At 52.9% G+C, this 21,474-nt stretch overlaps 1 protein-coding gene across 5 annotated transcripts in view; it reads right to left on the reverse strand.

Annotated features, from left to right (window-relative positions):
• Positions 1-21,474, reverse strand: part of Shank1 (SH3 and multiple ankyrin repeat domains 1) — a 66,271-nt gene that overhangs the window by 17,113 nt on the left and 27,684 nt on the right. For 3 of the 5 annotated variants that reach the window (XM_045134336.1, XM_045134335.1, XM_045134339.1), the window contains exons 13-22: positions 20,319-20,432; positions 20,074-20,149; positions 19,649-19,675; positions 11,119-11,201; positions 10,753-10,877; positions 9,632-9,767; positions 8,588-8,668; positions 8,030-8,053; positions 7,792-7,860; positions 7,321-7,439 (exon numbers count right to left, since the gene is read on the reverse strand). In XM_045134336.1, the coding sequence (XP_044990271.1) occupies positions 7,321-7,439; positions 7,792-7,860; positions 8,030-8,053; positions 8,588-8,668; positions 9,632-9,767; positions 10,753-10,877; positions 11,119-11,201; positions 19,649-19,675; positions 20,074-20,149; positions 20,319-20,432 (854 nt within the window). The remainder of the gene's footprint in view (positions 1-7,320; positions 7,440-7,791; positions 7,861-8,029; positions 8,054-8,587; positions 8,669-9,631; positions 9,768-10,752; positions 10,878-11,118; positions 11,202-19,648; positions 19,676-20,073; positions 20,150-20,318; positions 20,433-21,474) is intronic. The other 2 variants (XM_045134338.1, XM_004672562.2) reach the window with 2 other exon arrangements.

Genomic DNA, 21,474 nt, shown 5'->3' on the forward strand with positions numbered 1-21,474 from the left:
GGGAAGGGGACGCCTTGACAGAAGAGGGGTGACAGAGGGGACAAGGTGTCAGGAAGGGTCAGGATGACAGAGGAAGGGTCACTAAGAATGAGGAAGGGTCAAGATGATAGAGGAGGAGACAAGGTGTCGGTAAGGGTCAGGGTGACAGAAGAGGGGACACTGTGACAGGGGAGGGCTCAGGGTGACAGAGGAGGGGTCACAGTGAAAGGGGAGGGGCCCACTGTGACAGAGGAGGGGTTACTATAATGGGGAAGTCAGGGTGATGGTGGGAGTCAATGTGACAGGAATGGTCATGGTGGCAGAAGTGGGTAAGAGCAACAGAAGAAGGGTCAGCATGACGGGGGGGGGGGGCGTCAGGGTAACAAAAGTAAGGCTAGGGCCAGAGAGATGGCTTAGCAGCAGCTAAGGTGCTTGCCTGTGAAGACTAAGGACTCAAGTTCGATTCTCCAGTACCCAAGTAAACCAGATGCACAAGGTGGCACATGCATCTGGAGTTCGTTTGCAGTGACCAGAGGTCTTGGTGTGCACATTCTCTCTCTGACCTGCCCTCCAATAAATACTTTAAAAAAAGGTAAGGCTAGAGTGACAGAGGAGGATCTGGATGACAGAGGAGCAGGGTCACAGTTCTACAGCAGCCAGGTACCACAGGAGGAGGGTCATACTGGCTTGGCATAAAGCAGACTTGGACTCTCAACAAACCCAGAACGCAGGGTCCTGAGCAAAGGAGCAACTAAGCAAAGCATGCAGACTGTGTGATGTCACCGGTTGTCAGGCAAGATCGTCCTTAAAAGGGTAAACCTGCAGGTGCAGGTATTTTGGAACCGTGTCCATCAGTCCAGTCCCTGCTGGGGCACAGGCCTACAATGGCTGAGAAATTCCTGTGGGGTGACAGCCCCTGAGAGGAGGGAGAGTTTAGAAGAGGAGACAGCAAGAAATAGGGAAGACAGACAGATGGGGCAACAGGTAGAGATGAGGGAACAAGTGAAGACCTAGAGCCAGGAGAAGCAACAACTGAAAGGTGGGAGGGAAAGGGAGGCTAGGGCGGCAAGGAGGGAGGGAGGCAGGGAGAGAAACGCTGGACGAAGGCGAGCACCGAATGGGCAAATGCTACCCTAGGGAGTAACCGATAAAGAGGCTGACTGACGCTGGCACCGGCAGGGATTTGGGAGGCAGTGGGGCCTTTGGGAATGCACAGTCTAAAGGAAGGCAGTGGCTGCAAAATGTCTTTTGGGGACAAGATTTTTTTTTTTTTTTTTGAGGTAGGGTCTCGCTGTAGCCCAGGCTGACCTGGAATTCTCTTTGTTGTCTCAGGGTGGCCTCGAACTCACGGTGATCCTCCTACCTCTACCTCCTGAGAGCCGGGATTAAAGGTGTGCGCCACCATGCCCAGCAAGATTTTTTTTTTTTTTTTTATATATCAGTGATTGAACCCATAGCCCATGCCATGCTCCTAGCCTACAATAGGGGGATTCTAGGTGGTCATACTACTGCTGAGCCATGCTCCCAGCATTCTTTTTATTTATTCTGATACAGGGGCTCCCTAAATTGCCCATGCTGGCCTTGAACTCACTCTGCAATGAAGCATGGCCTGGAACGGTCCACCTCTCTGACAAGCCTGCGTCCCCAGCCTGGTTTGTTACTCTCTATCCTCTTGAGAGCTTGCTGTGCTCAAGCCCAGTCTCCCTTAACCCTTACCAAAATAGGGCAATAATGGCTTTGGTCCCACTTTACAGAAAGGGAAACCGAGATGCAGAGAAATAAAAGAATGTTTCTGAAGTCGGGATTTGAGCCCTGGAATTTCTAGGCACCAGAAGCAGAGGGAGAACCCCCTTGGGGAGGCTTCTGGCCCTAGGGAAGGGAACTCAGCGGCTGCAGAGGCTCTGGTGCCGATGGGGAGGAAGTCTGGGGGGACCAGAAGGCTGGGAGCTCGGCTCCTCCAGGAAATGCTGAATCTTTGCATGCGTGAATCAATATAGTGCCATCCCAGTTCTAAATCCACGTAGGATGAACTGGGCCGAAAACTGTTTTACTCTGTCTCAAACAAATAAACAAACATGCTGGAATGGTGGCTTACACGTGTTATTTGTAGGCTGAGACAGGAGGATTACCATGAGTACAAAGCCAACCTGGACTATTCATAGTAGTTCTAGGCCAAGCCTGGGTGGACCTGGGTTCTGACTGGACAGACACTTGCTGAGAGGCCTCGGGCAACTGAACTCAACCCTCCAACCAGCATTCTCTCTTCTCTAAAGTTGGGGTACTCTCAGCCTGGTGTGGTGGCTCATGCCTTTAATCCCAGCACTCAGGAGGCAGAGGTAGGAGGATCCCTGAGAGTTCAAGACCACCCTGAGAATACATAGTGAATTCCAGGTCAGCCTGGGCTAGAGTGAGACCCTACCTCAAAAAAACATAACAAAAAAAGTTGGGGTATTCTCTCTCTCTTTCTCTCGCCATTTCTTTTCACCTTGAAAAAAAACCTAGCTAATTATGAAGTTCTACCAGGGGGTGAGCGAGGATGGAAAACCACCAAAGGAAAGAACCTCTTTCTTCTGGTACAGGAGAAGCTCAGGGAAGGTAATTTGGGCTCCATATAAGGAAGAAATTTCTAGAAGTCTGTCCACTTATACCATAACTGCGTGAGGAGATGGTGAGTTCCCCATCTTCAGAGGCATTTATGAACAGGTTATAAGAAAACTGGATAAAGATGTGGTAAAGAAAATTAAAACATAAGAGCTGAGCTCAGTTTGAGCTGATGTCCCCAGGTGATGAGCTGGGATCTGCGCCGCTCAGAACAGGGTGGAAAGTATCAAGTCCTCCAGGCTGAGTGACCCCTGGGGGTCTGATGCCTTGGGAAGCAGAGAGACTCCTTACTGAGTGCCTGCTGAGGTAGGAGCTGACTTTGTTTAACCTTCCTAGCAGCTTCAACCCATTTTACAGAACAGGAAACTGCGATGCTGCGAAGTTGTGTAGCAGGGTCCAAAGGGAAAATAAGTGAGAGGAAGGCAGGAATTGAAGCCACATCTGCCTGCTGCTAAGACTCATGAGCTTCTGAGTCTCCCTCCCCCGCCCTTCCCTACCCCTCCTCTCTCTCTTCTTTTCTAGTCCAGGCTGACTTGGAACTCACTCTGTAGTCACAGGATGGCTTCAAACTCACAGGAGTCCTCCTACCTCTGCTTCCCGAGTGCTGGGATTAAAGGGTGCACCATCACATTCAGCTGAATCTGTTCTTTCTTCTCATTTCTCCTCCTTTCTTTCATTTCTTCCTGATTCCTTCTCCTCTTCTCCTCCCTCTACCTCTCCCATTCCTCCTCTCCATTTCTTTCTCTTTCTTCCTCCCCTTTCTTTCCACTTTCTCTGTCTCCTTTCATTCCTTCTTCTTTCTCTCTGCACTGCTTCATTCATTACTTTTGTTTACATTTATTTATTTATTACATTTATTTACTTGAGAGAGTGAGTGTGTGTGTGTGTGTGTGTGTGTGTGTGTGTGCTGTGTATGGGCATGCCAGGGCTTCCTGCCACTGTAAATGAACTGCAGATGCATGCAACACTTTGTGCATCTGGCTTATGCGGGCACTAGAGAAGCAAACCCAGGCCAGCAGGTTGTGCAAGCAAGTGCCTTTAATCACCGAGCCATCTCCCTAGCCCTTCATCCTCCTCCTTCTGTTCTCCTCTCTCCCTCCTTTCCTTCTCCTCTTCTTTCATTCGTGCCTTCCTCCATCCCTCTCTCCCTTCTTCCTTCCTTTTCCGAGCCTGAGGTCTTGCACATGCCAGGCAAGTGCGCTACTGCTAAAATGTATCTCTAGCTGATCCTTCTTCTTCTCACACTGAACACGGGGGGAAGTGGGCATGGGAGATGACCCCGCTCTGGTAGTTGGAGTATAAAATTCCCCCTACAGGCTTGCTGTTTGAATAGTTGACCTCCCAACTGGTGGTGATGTTCCAGAAGGCCATAGAGCTTTAGGAAGTAGAGGCTTGCTAGAGGAAGTACGTCACGGGGGCCAGGACTTGAGGTTTTATAGTCCAGCCCAGCTTGCTGTTCTTCCTCTCTTTATACTTCCTCCCTCTCGGTGTGATGGGTGTGAAGCTGGCGTCCTGCCCTGCAATGCTTTTTCCTCTATGATAGACTTACCTTGGGAACTATATGCCGGATTCAACCCTTTTCCTTCCATAAACTGCTTCTGGTCAGGTGTTTGGTCCCAGGAATGAGGATGTAACTGGCATACCTACCAACTACAGCTATTTCAAAATCTCTGAGAATCAGAAGATGTGCATAAAGGGAGGGGCTGGGCCTACAAAGCACTCTCTACCTGTCAAGAAGTGGCCAAAGACCCTGTGCCCCTAAACTATAAAGAAACTCCAGAAGTTCTGTCGTAAAATTTGTCCCCTGCTCTTGTAAAAGCACAAGGCTCCCTGGAACAGGCAGGCTAACCCTTAGCATAAGTGGCTGTGGATAAATCTCAGGAATATGGAGGGAGTCTGCACCCTTGAATGAGAGTAAACAATCTCTCTATTTCCACACCCTCCTGTGAATACTCGGCTCTTTCTCTGCTAAGGCTATTGGCAGCGAGTCCTGCTAGTCTCAGCGAGACTGGCTTCTGTGTCCCCAGGAGAAACCGTGGCAGTTGCTATACCCCATCACAGCACCATAGAGCTCTACACATAGTGTTTATACTGCTCATGATTTTGAAATTAGAGGAAACATCACTACAGATCCCACATGGTGCTGTGTGAATGAAGAGTGCTCACACTGTGATCTCACAGACTCTCATCCTGTAGCCCAGGCTGGCCTTGAAATCATTAAATCCTCCTGCCTCAGCCTCTGAGTGCTGGGATTATAAGCATTAGCCACTGAGCTTGGATTCAAATCTAACTTTCTTTTTAAAAATATTTTATTGTTATTTATTTATTTATTTGACAGAGAAAGGGGGGAGAGAGAGAGAGAATGGGTGCATCAGGGCCTCCAGCCACTGCAAATGAACTCCAGATGCATGCGCCCCGTTAGGTATCCAGCTAATGTGGGTCCTGGGGTAGCGAACCTGGGTCCTTTGGCTTTGCAGGCAAGTGCCTTGACCGATAAGCCATCCCTCCAGCCTTAAATCTAACTGTCTAAAAATATTTTCAGGGTTGGGGAGATGACTCGGTGGTTAGCAGCATTTGCTGCTTAAGCATCAGGACCTGAGACCACTGACGTTTGATTACCTCAGAGTCTATATAAAAAGCTGGGTGTGATCATGAGTATCCATGACCCAGGTCCACTGTGGGAAGAGACCCGAGAATTGCTGGGGCTCATTGACAAAACATGGCTCTGGGTTGATATTAAGTTTCAGGTGTTTGAGTGAGTGATGCAGAAAAGCATCCAAAGCTCCTCTCTGGCCCCTATAGGCACAGTGCACACTTGCACTCACACCGTGCATAATGCACAGTGTCACACATGCTCTACACATTCACGAGCAAAAAAAACTGAAGGCCTGAGAAGGATATAGTTCAGTAGTAGAGCTCCTGCCTAGAATCCACAGTGAAGGCTGGGGATGTGGTTCAGAGGTAGAGTTACTGCCTAGAATCCGCAGTGAGGGCTGGGGGCGTGGCTCAGAGGTGGAGCTCCTGTCTAGAATCCACAGTGAGGGCTGGGGGCGTGGCTCAGAGGTGGAGCTCCTGCCTAGAACCCACAGTGAGAGGCTGGGGTGTGGCTCAGTGGTACAGCTCCTGTCTAGAATCCATAGTGAGGGTCTGGGGCACACGTTTTGTTTTTATATGCCTCACTGATACTAGACCTAGCCAAAGGGCCAAGCAATAAGCACTGTTCTGAGGAAGACTATATCAACCTGTCATGAGTCGAGGGCTCTCTAGAAACCAATGGCCCAGCCTTATAATAAATGCTCCTAGCTTACTAACTGATGGGGGATGGCCTGAGGGCAGGGCCCAGACAGGCAGAGGAGAAGTGTCAAGTAAATGGCCAGACAGCAAGTGGTCTCTGGAGGTGACCAGATGGAGGGTGGAAGAGGCATGAACAGGCTTGTATTGATGTCAAGGGTCAGAGCCGGGGTGGTGGCAGGGTCCCCCCAGAAGACCCAGGGCTGAACTTTGAACCTCAGAATCCTCATCTGTAAATGGATTAACCATTGTCACATACCTCACAAGCAGATTCTAAGAAATGAATGAGCTGTCATCCATGCCAAACACAGCACCCTAAATTTGAAGATCACTTGTTACAACTTGTCATCTCTTCTGTTGAGGATGGACTACGTTAGAGGGAACATTGGTCATCACTCACTTAAAAAAAAAAAAACTTTGGGGCTGGAGAGTTGGCTCAGCAGCTAAGACTCTTGCCTGTAAAACCTAACAATCCAAGTTTGACTCCCCAGTACCTACATAAAGCCAAATGCACTGACTGGTAAATATGTCTGGAGTTTGTTCACAGCGGTAGGAGGCCCTGGTGCACCCATTCTGTCTCTCTGTTAGGCATGGTGGTGTGTGTTTTTAATCCTAGCACCTAGGAGACAGAGGTAGGAGGATCACTATGCGTTAAAGACCAGCCTGAACATTTCAGGTCAGTCTGGGCTAGAGTGAGACCCTACCTCAAAAACACAAACAAAAATAATTGAGCAGATCATTCCTATGTTTCCCATGCTGGTCTTGACTCCCTGGGCTGAAGTAATCCTCCTTCCACATCCTACCATGTAACTGGGACAACAGACAACATGCCATTGATCCCAGCTTAATATTTTAGGGTCACCATCTATGACCTTGTTTTTTGTTTTAAGATCAGGTCTTGCTATGTAGCACAGCCTAGTCTCAAACTTACAGCAGTCCACTTGCCTCGGCCTCCCAAGCGGCTGGGATTACGGATGTGTACCAGAATGACTACTCTGCATGATATCATTTTGTCTGTCTTGAGCACCCACCCAAGGTAGAAGAAAATAGGGGAGACAAGAGAACTAATATGAGGAGTAAAGATGTCAAGAATGGAGTGAGGGGCTGGAGAGATGGCTTAGCAGTTAAGATGCTTGCCTGAAAAGCCAAAGATCCAAGGTTTGATTCCAGGACTCACATAAGCCACATGCACAAGATGGCACATGCATCTGGAGTTCCTTTGCAATGGCTGAAGGCCCTGGCAACACCCATTCTTTCTCTCTCTCTCTCAAATAAATAAATAAAATAAAATATTTTTTAAAAGAATGGAGTGAAGAAATGAGAGAAAGGATAACAAGGTCCCCAGTGGGGAGGAGGAAATGTGGGGCCCTTCTAAGAGCAGTGTGGATGGAGCACAGGTGTGTGGAAAATATCTGGGAGCTCAGTGTCCTCCCCGGCTATGCCACTTACCTCAGTGGCAAAGAACCCTTTTGGCCGATGTTTGCCCAGGGATGTGAGGCCACCAGGTCCAGGACTCTCGCTTGCACCGATGGTCTGCTGAGCTGCAGCCAGGATTTCGTCCAGTTTGTCTGTGGGGAGGCAATGAGGGAGAAGGCGACATGAAGGTTGCTCTGGCTTGTCACAGGGACCCCTGCTGCCTTGGGGACATCCCTAGAGCTTGGATGGACCAGAAAAGGGCTGTCCTGCCTCCATCCCTGGCCAAGGCCAGCACTGTATGAAGACACCTCCCAGCCCAGCCATCAGGGCCCAAGTATGGTTGAGCATAGGGGAAGAGGAAGGATGGCAAGAGGGTGCCATGGTATGTTCGGGATACCAAGGCACATAACATGGGGAGAAAGAGAGAAGTGCTGTATACAGCATCCCCTGAAGCTGTGTGGAGATGGGGCCTGGGCATCTGGAGGTCATGCTGGGCCATCTTACTGAGTGCCATCTGGTACACTGTCCGCTTTTTCTCCATACTGGGCACGGGCGCCGGCTGTTGATCATATTCTGTGGGCAAAAGAGAGGGATGAAGACCAAGAGTGCTCCCCCAGTGGGCACAGCCGTCAGGTGTGTGGAAGCGCGAGTGGGGACAGTGAGGGGCCGGGGTTAGGGAGGGGTTAGTCCACCGATGGGGTCAGGAGGCTGGGGCCCTCCCGCCAGACCTGTGCCCACTCACCAATCATCTTCTTCCAGGGGGAGACTAGCCCGGGGGGGAGGCAGCAGAGGAGCCAAGAGTTAGGAGGTCAGGGGGAGGCAAGGGGCCCCCTGTCTGGAATGCCCACCTCCCTTAGGGCCCCATGAGGTGAGGGATGGTCAGCTATCCGACTGGCCCCAAGTCAGGGGGAAATGGAACGCCCTAGGTCCACATGGCCCTGCCTGGAAGGAGGGGCTCACTTGTGTCTATTATGTGGCAAAGCCAGTAGAAAGGCGGGAGAGTGGCAGGAGGAGGGGACAGATGGAGAGGGGCCAGAAGGAAAGAGTGACCCACAGTGGAGAAGGGGTGCACATACAGATCCAGAGAGACCCCAACAGAAAAACAGAGATACAAGTGGACAGAAAAGTCTCTCAGACACCCCTCCCCAGAGACAACACAGCCAGGCCATGGAGTCTGGCCCAAGGACATGGGGTACAGAGGACAAGGACCCTTCAAACTAACAAACACTAATAAAAGGGTGGTCCAGCCCCTGGCCCTGGCCGCCCCTGGCCCTCAGCCCCAGCAGCCCCGCAGGCTCACCCATTTCCTCCAGCTCTGAGGTCATAGACTTGGAACGAAGGGAGATGGCTGGGGGCGGGAGCCTCTTAGCCTGCTGGGATGCTGGAAAGGTGGGGCGTGGGAGGTGTCAGCGCCAGGACCCTCTGGGAGCCCCTCCCCTCCACCACGCTCTCAGAGCTTTGAGAACAGCACCCGGCAAGCCGAGTCTTCTTTGCCTCAGTTTCTCCCCAGAAGGGTTATGAACAAGTAGCCTTGGGGGAAAGAGGGCTCCGGGGGTGGGAGAGGGAGTTCTTAGAAGAGTTCATTTTTTATAGGTATGCATGTATTATGTGTGTATGTGTGGGTGTGCACATGGAGACCAGAAGTTCACATTGTGTTTTGATCACGCTCCACTTATTTACGGAGACAGGTTCTCTCACTTGAACCCAGAGCTCTCCCATCCAGCTAGTCCAGCTAGCCCAGGGGAATCCCCGTCTCTACTGGTGAGGAGATCACAGGAAGGCTGCCAAGCGCACCCAGCGTCCCAGCACGTACATGGGTGTGGGGCAGGGGACGGACCCAAACTGCAGGACTCATACTTGAGTAGCAAGAGCTTCATCCACTATGCCATCTCCCCAGGAATCCGTCAAGTCTTAATCTGATGGCATTGTGGTGTCTAGACCTACAGAAGCACCTTGTTTTGTTTTGTTTTGTTTTGTTCTGAGGTAGGCTCTTGCTGACCTGGAATTCATTATGTAGTCTCAGGTTGGCCTCAAACTTATAATGATCCTCTTACCTCTGCCTCTCAAGTGCTGGGATTAAAGGCGTGTGCCACCACCCTACGCACAATTTTCTTTTATGACAGGGCCTCATGTAGCCCAGGCTGACCTCGAACACTCTGTGTAGCTAAGGATGACCTTGATTGAACTCCTGATCCTCCTGCCTCCGCCTCCTGAGTGCTGGGATGGCGGGTGTGCACTAGCCCCATACGCGGCTCGTGAGGTGCTGCGGATGGAACCCAGGGCCTCATGCAAGCTAGGCAAGGGCTTTACTCGCTGAGCTACAGCGTCAGCCCTGGGGAAGTACCTTTCTTATGCACGGCCTCATCCATGTCCGGATGTCTGGTCACCATCACCACCTTGACCATCAGCGTGTTGCCTCCTTGGCGGATCATGTTCACCACCTGGCGGTGGCCGACTTTCACCACATTCTGCCCATTCACCTGTGTCACAGGCATAGTGGGAAGGGGACTTTCAGCAACACAGTGACCTGCCCTCCCCTTTCCACCAATCTCCCTTTCCCCAACCTTCCCTACTACTGCTCGAGCTGGGCAGGAGACTCTCCACACTCTCTGCACCTCTGTGCCCCTCTTTTGTCCTGTATTGTGTTCAAAGACAGCTGTGTAACTCACTCACCCTTCCTTTCTTCCTTGCTTGCCTCCTTCTTTCTTCCTTCTCTCCCTCCTTAGCTCCCTCCTCCCTCCCTTCCTTTCTTTCTTTTTCTAGGTAGGGTCTCCCTCTAGCCCAGGCTGACCTGGAATTCACTATGTAGTCTCAGGCGGGGCTTGAACTCACAGTGATCCTCCTACCTCTGCCTCCCAAGTGCTGGGATTAAAGGCCTGCGCCACCACACCTAGCTCTTTCTTTTTTGAAAGGCCTCACTCTATAGTCCAGGCTGGAACTCACTCTAGCCCAAGCTGGCCTTGAACTCATTGTGTAGACCAGCATGGCCCAGAACTCACTCTATAACCTAGGCTAGGCTTGAACTCAGTCTGTAGCCCAGACGGGGCCTTAAGTTCACTTTGTAGAGCAGGCTGGCCTGGAGCTAGTGACAATCCTCCTGCCTCAGCCTCTCATTAGCTGGATTGCCAGGTACGAGCCACCACACTTGGTCTGGGCATCTCTCAAAGGTCCAAGAATAGCTGGGCATAATCCACACACCTTAATCTCGGCCTTCAGGAGACAGAGGTATGAGGATAACCATAATCTCAAGGCCAGCCTGGAACTACATCGTAAATTCCAGGTCAGCCTGGGCTAGAGTGAAACCCTACCTCAAAATAAACAAACAAAGAATGTCCAGGAAATGGCAAGGCTGTGGGCCAAGTGTGGAAAATGGGCTCTGCAGGCGACAGGAAGTGCTAAGGGCACACAGCTCCGGCACCTGGCAGGGGGCGGGGCTTGTCATCAGGGTCCTGGAAGGAAGCTCACCTCGATGAGGAAGTCTCCCATTCGCAGTCCAGCCCGCCATGCCACGCCACCCTCGTCCACGGACTCAAGGTACTGCAGCGCCGGGAAGGCCGGGGTGGGGGTGAACTCCTCGATGGGGGTCTGCGCTGCAGACGGGGAGGAGCCGGCGGGGTCGGAGGGGAGAGGGTGGAGAGGCCGAGCAGGGGATGGGGCTCAGACCCAAGTCACACAGGTCTCACCGAAGCTGAGGGACCAGCACCCCAGAGTGGGGCAATGGGTGGGCTGGGGGGGGGGGGTGGGATTCCTTCCCGTTGTCATCCTCCCCAACCCTGGCCCTGCTTCCTGGGTCAGAAAGGATCTCCCATGCCCACCCCGGCTGGCACTCACCCTTGGCCCCCCGGAGCACAAACCCGAACCCCTCACTGTCCTTCTTCTGGAGCAGGACTGTCTTCTCCTTGATGATGTAATCGCTGGCAGGAGGGATGGAGGCGGAGGAGAAAGAATCATGAGACATCAAGCTGGTGCCCCACCCAGACTCAGGGTGCCCCAGCCCCTGCTCCAGAGCCATTCACTGCAGCTCACGGGATATGTCCCCCCCACTCTGTGCCTGTGTGCACGGCAGTCCTGACAGGCCTCCCCCTCAGAGCCTGGGGTGCTCTCACTCCCACTCACTCTTTCCTCATTCATCTACTCCTGAATCCATCCATCCATCCATTTAGCAAGCAGTTACTGAGCCCACTGTGCACCAAGCACCCGCAGGGTCGGCAGAGAAGGCTCTGGATTACCCCAGCACTGCATGGGTCCCTGCCAACTGCATGTGTGTGCTCTGTGGGGGACAAAGGACAACCTCAGGGGTCAACTTCTGGTACACTGTCTTTTTGGAGATCGGGTCTCTCATCGGTTTGGAGCTCACCAATTAGGCTAGACTAGACTAGCTAGCCAGGGGCCCAGGGATCCTCTTGTTTCCACGTCCCTGAGGAGGTGGAATTACAGAGGCACACCACCATGCCCAGAATTGTTATGTGAGTTCTGGGAATCACATTCAAGTCCTCATGTTTATGAGCTGTTTACCAACTGAGCCATTTCCTCAGCCCCTTGTGCCTCAGTTTCCTCCTCTGTGATGGGGACAATAAGACCCTATCTGAAACAGTTCAGAGGCAATCCTATGCATGTAAGCATGTATACATGCATGCATGCTAGCCAAGGTGGCTGATACCTTTAATTCCAGCACTCAGGAGGCTGAGGTAAGAGGATTGCCCTGAGTTTGAGGCAAGCCTAGACTAAAGAGTAAGTCAGGTCAGCCTGGGTTACAGTAAAACCCTACCTCTAGGCCTGGAGAGATTGCTCAGTGGTTAAGGCCTACAAGGCCTAACCACCTGGGCTTGATTCCCCAGTACCCACATAAAGCCAGATGTAAAAAGTGGCATATGCATCTAGAGTTTGTTTGCAGTGGCTAGAGATCCTGGTACACCCATTATCTCTCTTTCTGTCTGTTTCCCTCTGCTTGGAAATAAAATATTTTTTCAAACCCTACCTCCCAAAAAAAAGAAAAATCTAAAACGGAGTAAGTTACATATGCACGCAGTGTTTTGCATGGAGCCCATACCCTTAGATCAAGGTATAAGTGGAGAGGATACATGAATTGTATTGATATCCCACTGGAATAGCGCTTATTCTGCCCCATCTAATAGAATGGCCACAAGCTGCCTGTGACTATTTTTATGTTAACATTAAATTTAAAGATTCGGTTTTTCAGTCATGGTAGCTACCTGAGGCTGCTGTGATGATGCGGACATAAAAAAAATTCTATCGTCTGTAGAAAGTTCTAGTGAGCATCATCGACTTCTAAATCCATCAAACGTGTCTACTGAATGCTGCCAGTACACTTTATTCACACACCAAGTACCAGCCAGGCCTGATGGTACAGGTCTGTCATCTTAACTACTCAAGAGGCTGAGGCAAGAGGATAGCAAGTAAAAGGGCCAACCTTGACTACAGAGTGAGTTCAAGGCCAGCCTGGGCAACTTAGTGAAGTTTAAAAAGGCCAGGTATGGTGGCACACGCCTTTAATTCCAGCACTCAGGAGGCAGAGGTAGGACATTCACTGTGAGTTTGAGGCCAGCCTGAAACTACAGGGTCAGTTCCAGGTCAGCCTGGGCTAAAGTGAGACCCTACCTCAAAAAAAAAAAAAAAAAAAAAAAGATAAAGAAAATGAAAAGAGGGGTGGTGATATACTCAGTAGCACACAGTGCCTATTCAGCACCCACCAGTGAGGGCCTGGGAGTATAGCTTAGTAGTAAAGTGCCTGCCTAGAACCTACTAGTAAAAGGCTTGGAGATGTAGCTTAGTAGTAGAGCAACTGCCTAGAACCTACAGTGAGGGCTGGGGGCGTGGCTCAAAGGTAGAGCTCCTGCCCAGAATCCACAGTGAGGACTGGGGTTGTGGCTCAGAGTTACAGCACTTGACTAGAATCCTCAGTGAGGGGCTGGGGTATGGCTTAGAGGTAGAGCATCTACATAGTATGCACAAGGCCTTAAATTCCATCTCCAGTACTACAACAACAAAAAAAACCAAATTAACAGCCAACTCCCCATGAATATGGTGCCAGTCGTCCACAAACCCACCAAGCTCACCAACACATCCTTGGTAATACACTCAAGAAACATCACTGATATTTCAGGTGTGGTGGCGCACGCCTTTAACCCCAGCACTTGGGAGGCAGAGGTAAGAGGATCACTGTGAGTTAGAGGCCACCCGGAGACGACATAGTGAATTCCAGGTCAGCCTGGACTAGAGTGAGACCGTATCTTGAAAACCAAAATGACACAAAACAAAACAAAAAACAATAGAAACAAAGAAAAGAAACACCATTGAAACTCCAATCATAACATTCATTTTTTTCTCAAACCACAGCCCCAAGTCTCTGACATTACCATGACATACCTCAGAAATATACAACCATTCCCATTCCATCTCAGTACACAACAGGGACAGGCAGACACCCCCACTCCAGTCTCACTCCCTTCAGAACACTCCAACATACCCGGAGTCACCAGAATACACTTTCTTCCATGTCTCTGTGCCCCAATCTTTTGGAGCCCAGGGCTGACAGCATTTGCTAATCCACAGACCCCCTTCAACAAGTCCCAGTAAGATCCATGTGGCTTGAAGTCACTCCAATAATAACCAAGCGGGCTCCCCAATTACCCACCCCCACAGATTCTGCAAAGCAGCCCTCCCTGAATACTCCAGTATATTTCAGAAACACCCCCACACATCCCAGTATGCCCAGATCATAACACCCCCTCACTCTGATAGCGTATTCCCGACACACACTGAGCACTTCCCAGCACATGCCAATGATGCCTAACTGAGTGCCTACTGTATCCCAGTGCCACCTCCCACTGGTGCCTCAGTATGTTCCCAGGACCCCCATGATTTTCACAACGAAGACCATGTGTCTGCGCCACAGTGACAGTGTTCTGCATGTGCCTTGGGGCTGCCTCCCCCCTTATTACTCTTGATGGGCAGAAGCATGCCCCAGCCACCTTTCTTGACCCAAGTCCAGTAAACACACCCATATTGCATCTGCCATGTCTTTTCCCCTCTGGCCTTATTTTCAACACCCTCCTCCTCCACAGGCTGACTTCACTGCTATGGGAAGCAGGCACTGGAGGAAGACAGAAGGGCTGGTAGGGGAGGTAAAGGGAAGTGGGATGGGAGGAAGGGGGCTTAGGCGGCTGGAAAAGAAGGTGAGTGGACAGTCAATTGGAGATAGTTCAGAGGTCAGAACAGCTTATCTCTGACCATGTATCCTATGACATCCTTATCCCACAAATAATTATAACTTTCTCCAAGCTCTCTGCATCCAACAGTGCCCTTTAGGACTCTCTTAATGCCTTACAAAGGACAAGATCACTTTCATTCATGCCTCTTACTTTCCCTACATCTTTCCCCTGCCCCTGGTATGTATGTTTCTCCTCCTCTTCCTCCTCTTTCTCCCATATCTTTCTGTCTCATTTTCTCTCTGACTCTGCAGTCCATGATGTTCTGGCCGCAGACTCACAGAAATTCTCCTGTTTCAGCTTCTCAAGAGCCGGGTGGCATGGCCTACCACACCTGGCTCTGGAAACTCTTTTAGCTCCCTGCCGCCCCCGACCCCCACCCAAACATACTCACTCTCCACAGGCACACCTTCCCTGAGTACTTCATCCTTCAATATAATCAAAGTTCCCTTGTTCACGGTTGGCGAAGACAAAATAGGCTTGTGCATTCTTTAAAGCCCTTCACATACTGCCCTACAGGCCGGGCAATATGTGAAGCCCTTCACACGTGAACAACTTGGAAGATAGAAATACTGTTTCCACTTTGTAGGTGAGAAAACAGAGGCAGAGAAAGGTTGAGTAACTTGCCTGAGGTCATACAGCAAGTAGCATTCTCTAACAATCCCAGGAAAATGTCTGGTGCAGCTGCAGGACAATGCCCTTCATTCCACAACACCCAAGTAACCCAAACACACACATCTGCCCCCAAGTCACCAGGAGCTTCCGGCTGCCCTTCCAGCTTCTGAGTTTTATCCCAACATCTGCCAGTCACACCAGTAACAGATACCAGACTGCTGCTGAAGCCAGAGGCTGGTCTGAGCATCCCACATTCAAGTATTTGGTTAGTCCCTTAAACACCATCAGAACAGGTAGGCTGTCCCTGTCCCTGTCCTTACAGATGAGGAATCTGAGGCACAGAGTAAGAACCTGCTTAAGGTTACACCAGCTAGAAGAAACAGCAAGGCCACAAGTTGGACTGCCTGCAAACCATACACCCCAATAACCCATGTACCCCAATATCAGCAAACACCCTCTAGATCGCCATAGCACCCTGTCTTCTTCTCCCTCTCATCCAATGAGACTTCTCTCCATTCCTAGGATAGTCTTGACCAGTATCCTATTATATGTGGTACACAAACTTCCCTCTTGCCTCCACAGCTCCATGTATCTGCTTTCACCCCTCTTTCCTGGGAACCTCACCCCTCCTGCACCTCACTCCAGGCCATCCTGGAGCCCCATGTCTCCCTAGCCCACATCATTAGCTAGGTCTGCAATCCCTCACAACACCTCAGGGTTCCACTACCCTTTACCCCCAACACAACCCACATTCCTACATCCAAGTGTCCTCTTAACACTTAGGGCCCCTCTTCACCCCTGCATACGCCTCTCCCCTCTTCTAGGGGCCTCAGTGCTCCACAGCCTCCCTTTGCCTCTCCTGCAAGGAACACCATGGTGTCTCTCAGAGAATGCCCACCCCTGCTCCTTTTCATGCTGTCCGGGCCCCTTTCTCATCCACAGAAAGCTTTTCCTACTTTGGGATCCGCAGCTCACTCCCCTCTGCGCTGCCTTTGCTCACAGCAGCACTGCCTGTGTCCTCTGGCTCCACGTGCCTCCCAGATCCCCACCCCCAAATCCTCCACCCTCCCTGCCTTCCCTCCGCACCTTCCATACTTAAGCACCCACTCCCCTTTGCAGTAGCCCACCCCACACACATCCCATTTCCCTCCCAGGCCCGCCCCTCCCCCACACTCACACAGCACCCCTACTACCTACCCTCAGAGCCCGCACCATGTTGTTCCCCAGGCCATGCCTCCGTGTACCAGAGGGCCTTCAGGGCTCCCTGGACCCCTCACACAGAAACTGCAGAGCCCCCCACCCCCCAGGCCCCTCTTGCATACTCAGGATCTCAGAGCCTGCAGACAGCCGCCTTCCACAGCGTTCCCTCCTGGTCTCAGTCCCTCCCAGTGTACCCATCTCCCCGGGCCTCTCTTTGGCCTGCCCAGGTGCCCTCCATGCAGAGAAGCCAGCCCCCGTCCTCATGCTGAGAAGAGGGGGCACACACAAGCATGCAGACAGAGCCTTATGCACAAGCTCAGAGGCCCTGGCTCAGCCCAGGTACCCCATCTCAGCAGAGGTCAGAACCTCGGGCTCCACGGTTCCCTCCCCCTAGACCCCCAGGAGACACAGGGAACGTGAGGACAGAAACATGAAAGACCTCGTGAAGAGGAACAGTGGGGGAGGGGGCAGGCCAGGCACCACCAGAGGTTGGGTGTTGGGAAATACAGCCGCAGTCTCTGGGACAGATGCACTCCATCACACACACACACACAGACACACAGACACACACACACACACACGCACGCACGCACGCACACACCAGACAGCCTCGCTATGGTCCCAAGTCACACAGACAGACACCCGTCACACAGAGACACACAGATGGACATAGCTGGGAGCCCACCATCTACCCCCTTCTCTCTCACACACACATACACAGAGGGCTGCAGGCAGTCACACACGCACATCATACCGCCACACTGACACACGCACAGCGGCACAGTGACACGCAGCGGAAAAAGAGGGAGGGAGGGGAGGCTGGGGGCGGGATGCGTGTGTGATGGAGGTGTGTGTGGGGGGACCGACTGTGAATGGGAGAGAGGGGTATGAATGGGGGCACTTGCCAACTCTAGGAAGAGGGGCGGGGATGGGGGGATCGGAGACAAGGGGCCTGAGGGGAAAATGCTAGTGGCTCCCCAGGGAAGGGACGCACGGAGTGGGGTAGCCAAGGGCGAGTGGGTTCCCAGAGCCCGCAGTGGGGGTCCTTTAGTCGGGAGGGTCTGCATGGAGGAAGATCTTGGGGGAGAGTGTTCTAGGGAACTGGGGAAAGTGGGCCCAAGGAGGAGGGAGATGGAGGTGAATGGGATGAAAAGGGGGGGTGAGATGAAGACTTGGAGGAGGGTGGAGGGCCGTGAACAGAGAGGGTAGTCTTAGGGCTGCCCGCGGCAAAGGGGTGGCGCGCTGGGTTACCTGTAAATGTACCAAACGCTGCGCCGCCGGGGCCCCAGGGCGGGCCAGCTGGAGGAGAGCGCGGGGGGCGGCTGGGGCAGGGAGCCCCCAGCGGGGCCGCCGCCGACCGCAGACAAAGCCATCGCCACGGCCACCGCGGCCCCGGCCCGGGTCCCGATCCGGGCCGCCCCCGCCACCGCGGCCACCACCGCGTCCCCGTCCCCGCTCGGCCGAACCCCCGTGTCCGGGCCCCCAGGCCCCGCCTCATGCTGACCCGCGCCGGGAGGGGGGAGGGGCCGGGGGAGGGGGCGCGCACCCCCCCTCGGGAGGGAGGGCAGGGCCGGGGGGCTCACATGCCGCGGGGCACGCGGGGACCGCGGACCGCGCCGGCTTCAGCACCGCGGACAGCTCCGGAGGCGGCGGCGCCGGGCGCTCGGCTTTAACCCCTTGGCGTCCTGCAGCCGGCCCGGGCTGGGGGGGGGGGAGGGGAGGGGAACGCGGGGGCCCCCTTGGCGGGAGAAGGGGGAGGGGCAAGACGCGGAGAGAGGGGGGAGGGAGGTACTTCCGGTCTGGGCCCCCCCAACTTAACCCCCCCTTCCCTCCCTCCCCCCCCTTTCCAGAGTCCTCCCGCGCAGGTGCAGAGCGAGCCAAAGCGCCAGAGCGCGGGGAGAGGGACGCACCACATCCCATAAGATGCCTCGCCGCCACCACCACCACCGCGTGCCTGAGGGACGTGCGGACAGAGCCCCACTGGCAGGGCAAGGAACATCAAGGGTGAGAGAGGCTCCCCTCCCCAAGAGGGGCATATGGACCACCACCACAGCCACTGGGCGCACGACATATCGCATCTGCAACACCTTGTGGGAAGGCCCTCCCAAAAGGAAAGCCAGGGTATTGAACCTGGCACCAGTGAAACGGCACCTTTCCTACCTCCCCCAAAGGAGCCCCACACCACAGCCCTCTGTGGACCCCCCCCAGGCAGCAAAAAAAAAAGGGAAGGCTGGCTCAGCTCCAGCTGGGGTGCTAAAAACCAGCAAGGAGGGCACACTACACAAGCCAGGCCACTGAAGACTGGAGCAGGCAGAGTAAAGGCAGGAGAAGGGGTACTCAGACACCACCAACACAGTAGCCCCCTGAGCCCCAGGAGGGGTGGAGGAGAAGGGAATAACAGCTAGACTGCAACACAGGCTACAGGAAGGGAAGGACATTGAGGTCAAGAGGGACTATCCCCACTCAGTGTTGGAGCAAGTGACCCCAGAGAACCAGGTATAGGAAGGACCCCCATAGAGATGCAGACAGACAAGTAGCAAGGTTAACAAAGGAGACTGGGTCACGTCACGGTGGTGGGGAGAACCTCCATACTCACCAGAACATGTGCCTCAGACCCTCGCAGGGTGGCTGGCATCCCAGTCCTACCCACTCTTCCCAGCTTGTCATCTCTCCCCCTCCCGATCCACGCCCATCCCCACTGGTCAGAACACAGACATTTAATTTTGGACATTTAATGGAAAGATTCCCTGAACAGAAGACCCTTCCCTGGATGGAGATGGGAGGAGGTGGTGGGGGAGGATGTCACTTTCAGACAACAAATTATGACATTCCCCCCCACACAGCCCTGCCCTGATGTCCCCCTCCCTTCAATCCCCCAACTTTTCAGGTTCCACGTTCCAGCTTGCACAGAGGTGAATGCATGCACACAGCTGGGGTTATAAGGCTCACCCATGTGACACGATGTGTACAGAGACCCATCTTGTCTTGTGTTTCGAGACACATGGATATTTCTGGCAGTACTTGCCCACAGACTCAGAAAAGCACTTGTGTGCAGAGCCAGGCTCACAGTTAACACCAACATGAATGCCCCCAGGTATACTGAGTAGACACGCACAGCCCTGGGCCCAGGGGATAGTCACAGGAGAATCCAGCTAAGGGCTTTCAGCACATGCATGGACAGGGAGGCACCATGCACACCCACAGGGACACACACCAACACACCAGCTCCGGTCGTGCACATACACACATTCGTGCCTCCCACCACCACCACAAGGCACCCCCACCTGACCCTGTCCCCTCCCCCCCACCCTTCTCACCTCCCTGAGTCAATCCCATCCATCAGACTTCAGAAGCAAGTCAGCCAGCAGCCAGGGAGGGGACAGGTGTCAGTGTGTCCCTCTGTCCATCCCACCCACCAGGCCCTTGTCCGTGCCCTCCCCACAGTGGGGTGACATAATAAGACATACATGAATGCACAGCTTGGAGGTGAGGGTACATGGAGGAGAACACGGCCGCTAACCAGCTCACACACAAGCACCTCAGGCCCCAGGACACCCCCATGCCCGACCCTGGGAACCCCAGAGCTGGCTGTAAGGGACAGATCTGGGGTTTGGGTTAGGCGATCTGAAGAAAACTCTGCCTTCTCTCACCTTTCAAATTATGGAAAGAAAAAGGAGGCATAAAGGACAGAGGGCAGAGGGAGGGAAGATAAAAGGGAGCCTGTGGATGTGAGGACATTTACCTTGGGGCATCGAAGCTGTCGTAGGAGCCCACGGTATAATGCCGGAAGAGCCTCTTTGCCTTGTCACTGCGGCTTTCTGTGGGGAGGGAGGATGAGGGGCAACTTTGGACCTTCACTGTGGAAACCACAAACCTGCGCCTAGACTCCTACCCTAAGCCTCCCTTCCCTTCTACCTCTCAGCATCCCGTTCCCGTCAGGCAAAGGAAAGAAAGACTAGGCAGTGCTAGAGAGGGCTTCCTCATTACCTTGTTTTCCCTCCTGTGAGCGGTTTGCCACCTCTTCCAGGCAGTCAGAAGGGAACCAACCAACACGACCTTTGACTTGGCCTTCCCAGAAGCCTCCTTCCCCGATGCTGAGCACTGAACAGAAAATCAGGGACACAACAGTTTTGAGGGTTCTGTGCTGCTCCCCAGCATGCTCTGTGCAGAGCCCTCCCCCATCCCTAGCACTTGGCTCAAGGACATCCTTAAGAGAGCTATGAGGCAGGAGGATTGTCAAGGGTTTGAGGCTAACCTGGGCTGCAAAGCAAAACCCGGTCTCGATAACCAAAACAGAAATCAAGCATATTGGCCGCACCTGTCATCCCAGCCCTCAAGAGATAAAGGCAGGAAGATCGGGAGTTAAACATTATTCTCAGTTACACAGCAAGTTGGAGGACAGCCTGGGCTGCATGAGATCATGTCTCAAAATAAACAAACACACACATACATATGTACATATGTATGTACATACATACATGAGAAGATTTGAGGAAGAGGCAAGAGGTAGTAGAAAGTCAAATCAAGTCTCTCTTGCATTTGAGCTTTCTTGACCCAAGAGGGCCATCAGGAGGCTGGAGAATAAGCTGGATTCTGGGACATGGTTTTCCCAAGGTAGGGGCATGCACACACAAAATTGGCCATCACATCCCTTGACTACCATCCACAGCCTCATTGTGAAGCTCTGTGGACTGAGATGGCCACTCTGAGGTCCTCCTTGTCCCTCTACCCACTACTGCCCTGACACTTCCCTGTCATATCTATTGGCAGTTTTGCCCCTAACCCCTTTGTCTGCCTCTTTGCCTCTCCTGGCTCTCTAAGGCAAAGGGAATTAGATCAGCTCTCTGCTTTTCCCTGGGAGTCAGTCAGCTCCAGTTCTCGGCCCTTTGGCACACTTGCCCCCTGTTACCTGCTCAATGCTGAAGTCCAAAGATGGACAGCAAGTCAGCTAACATTCAGCTGGCTCTCATTCTGGGCCAGAACCCTAACAGGTAACACTTTTACTGTCCCTGTTTTACTGAAGAGGAACTAAAGCTCAGAGAATTAGCCCTACATGACCTAGGTCACCCGTTTAGTTACTGGCAGAGCAGAATTTGAGCCCAGGTCTATGGGATTCTACAGATGATTTTTTTTTTTTGAGGTA

The sequence above is a fragment of the Jaculus jaculus genome, chromosome 14, assembly GCF_020740685.1.
Source record: "Jaculus jaculus isolate mJacJac1 chromosome 14, mJacJac1.mat.Y.cur, whole genome shotgun sequence".
In the NCBI taxonomy this organism is placed as follows: domain Eukaryota; kingdom Metazoa; phylum Chordata; class Mammalia; order Rodentia; family Dipodidae; genus Jaculus; species Jaculus jaculus.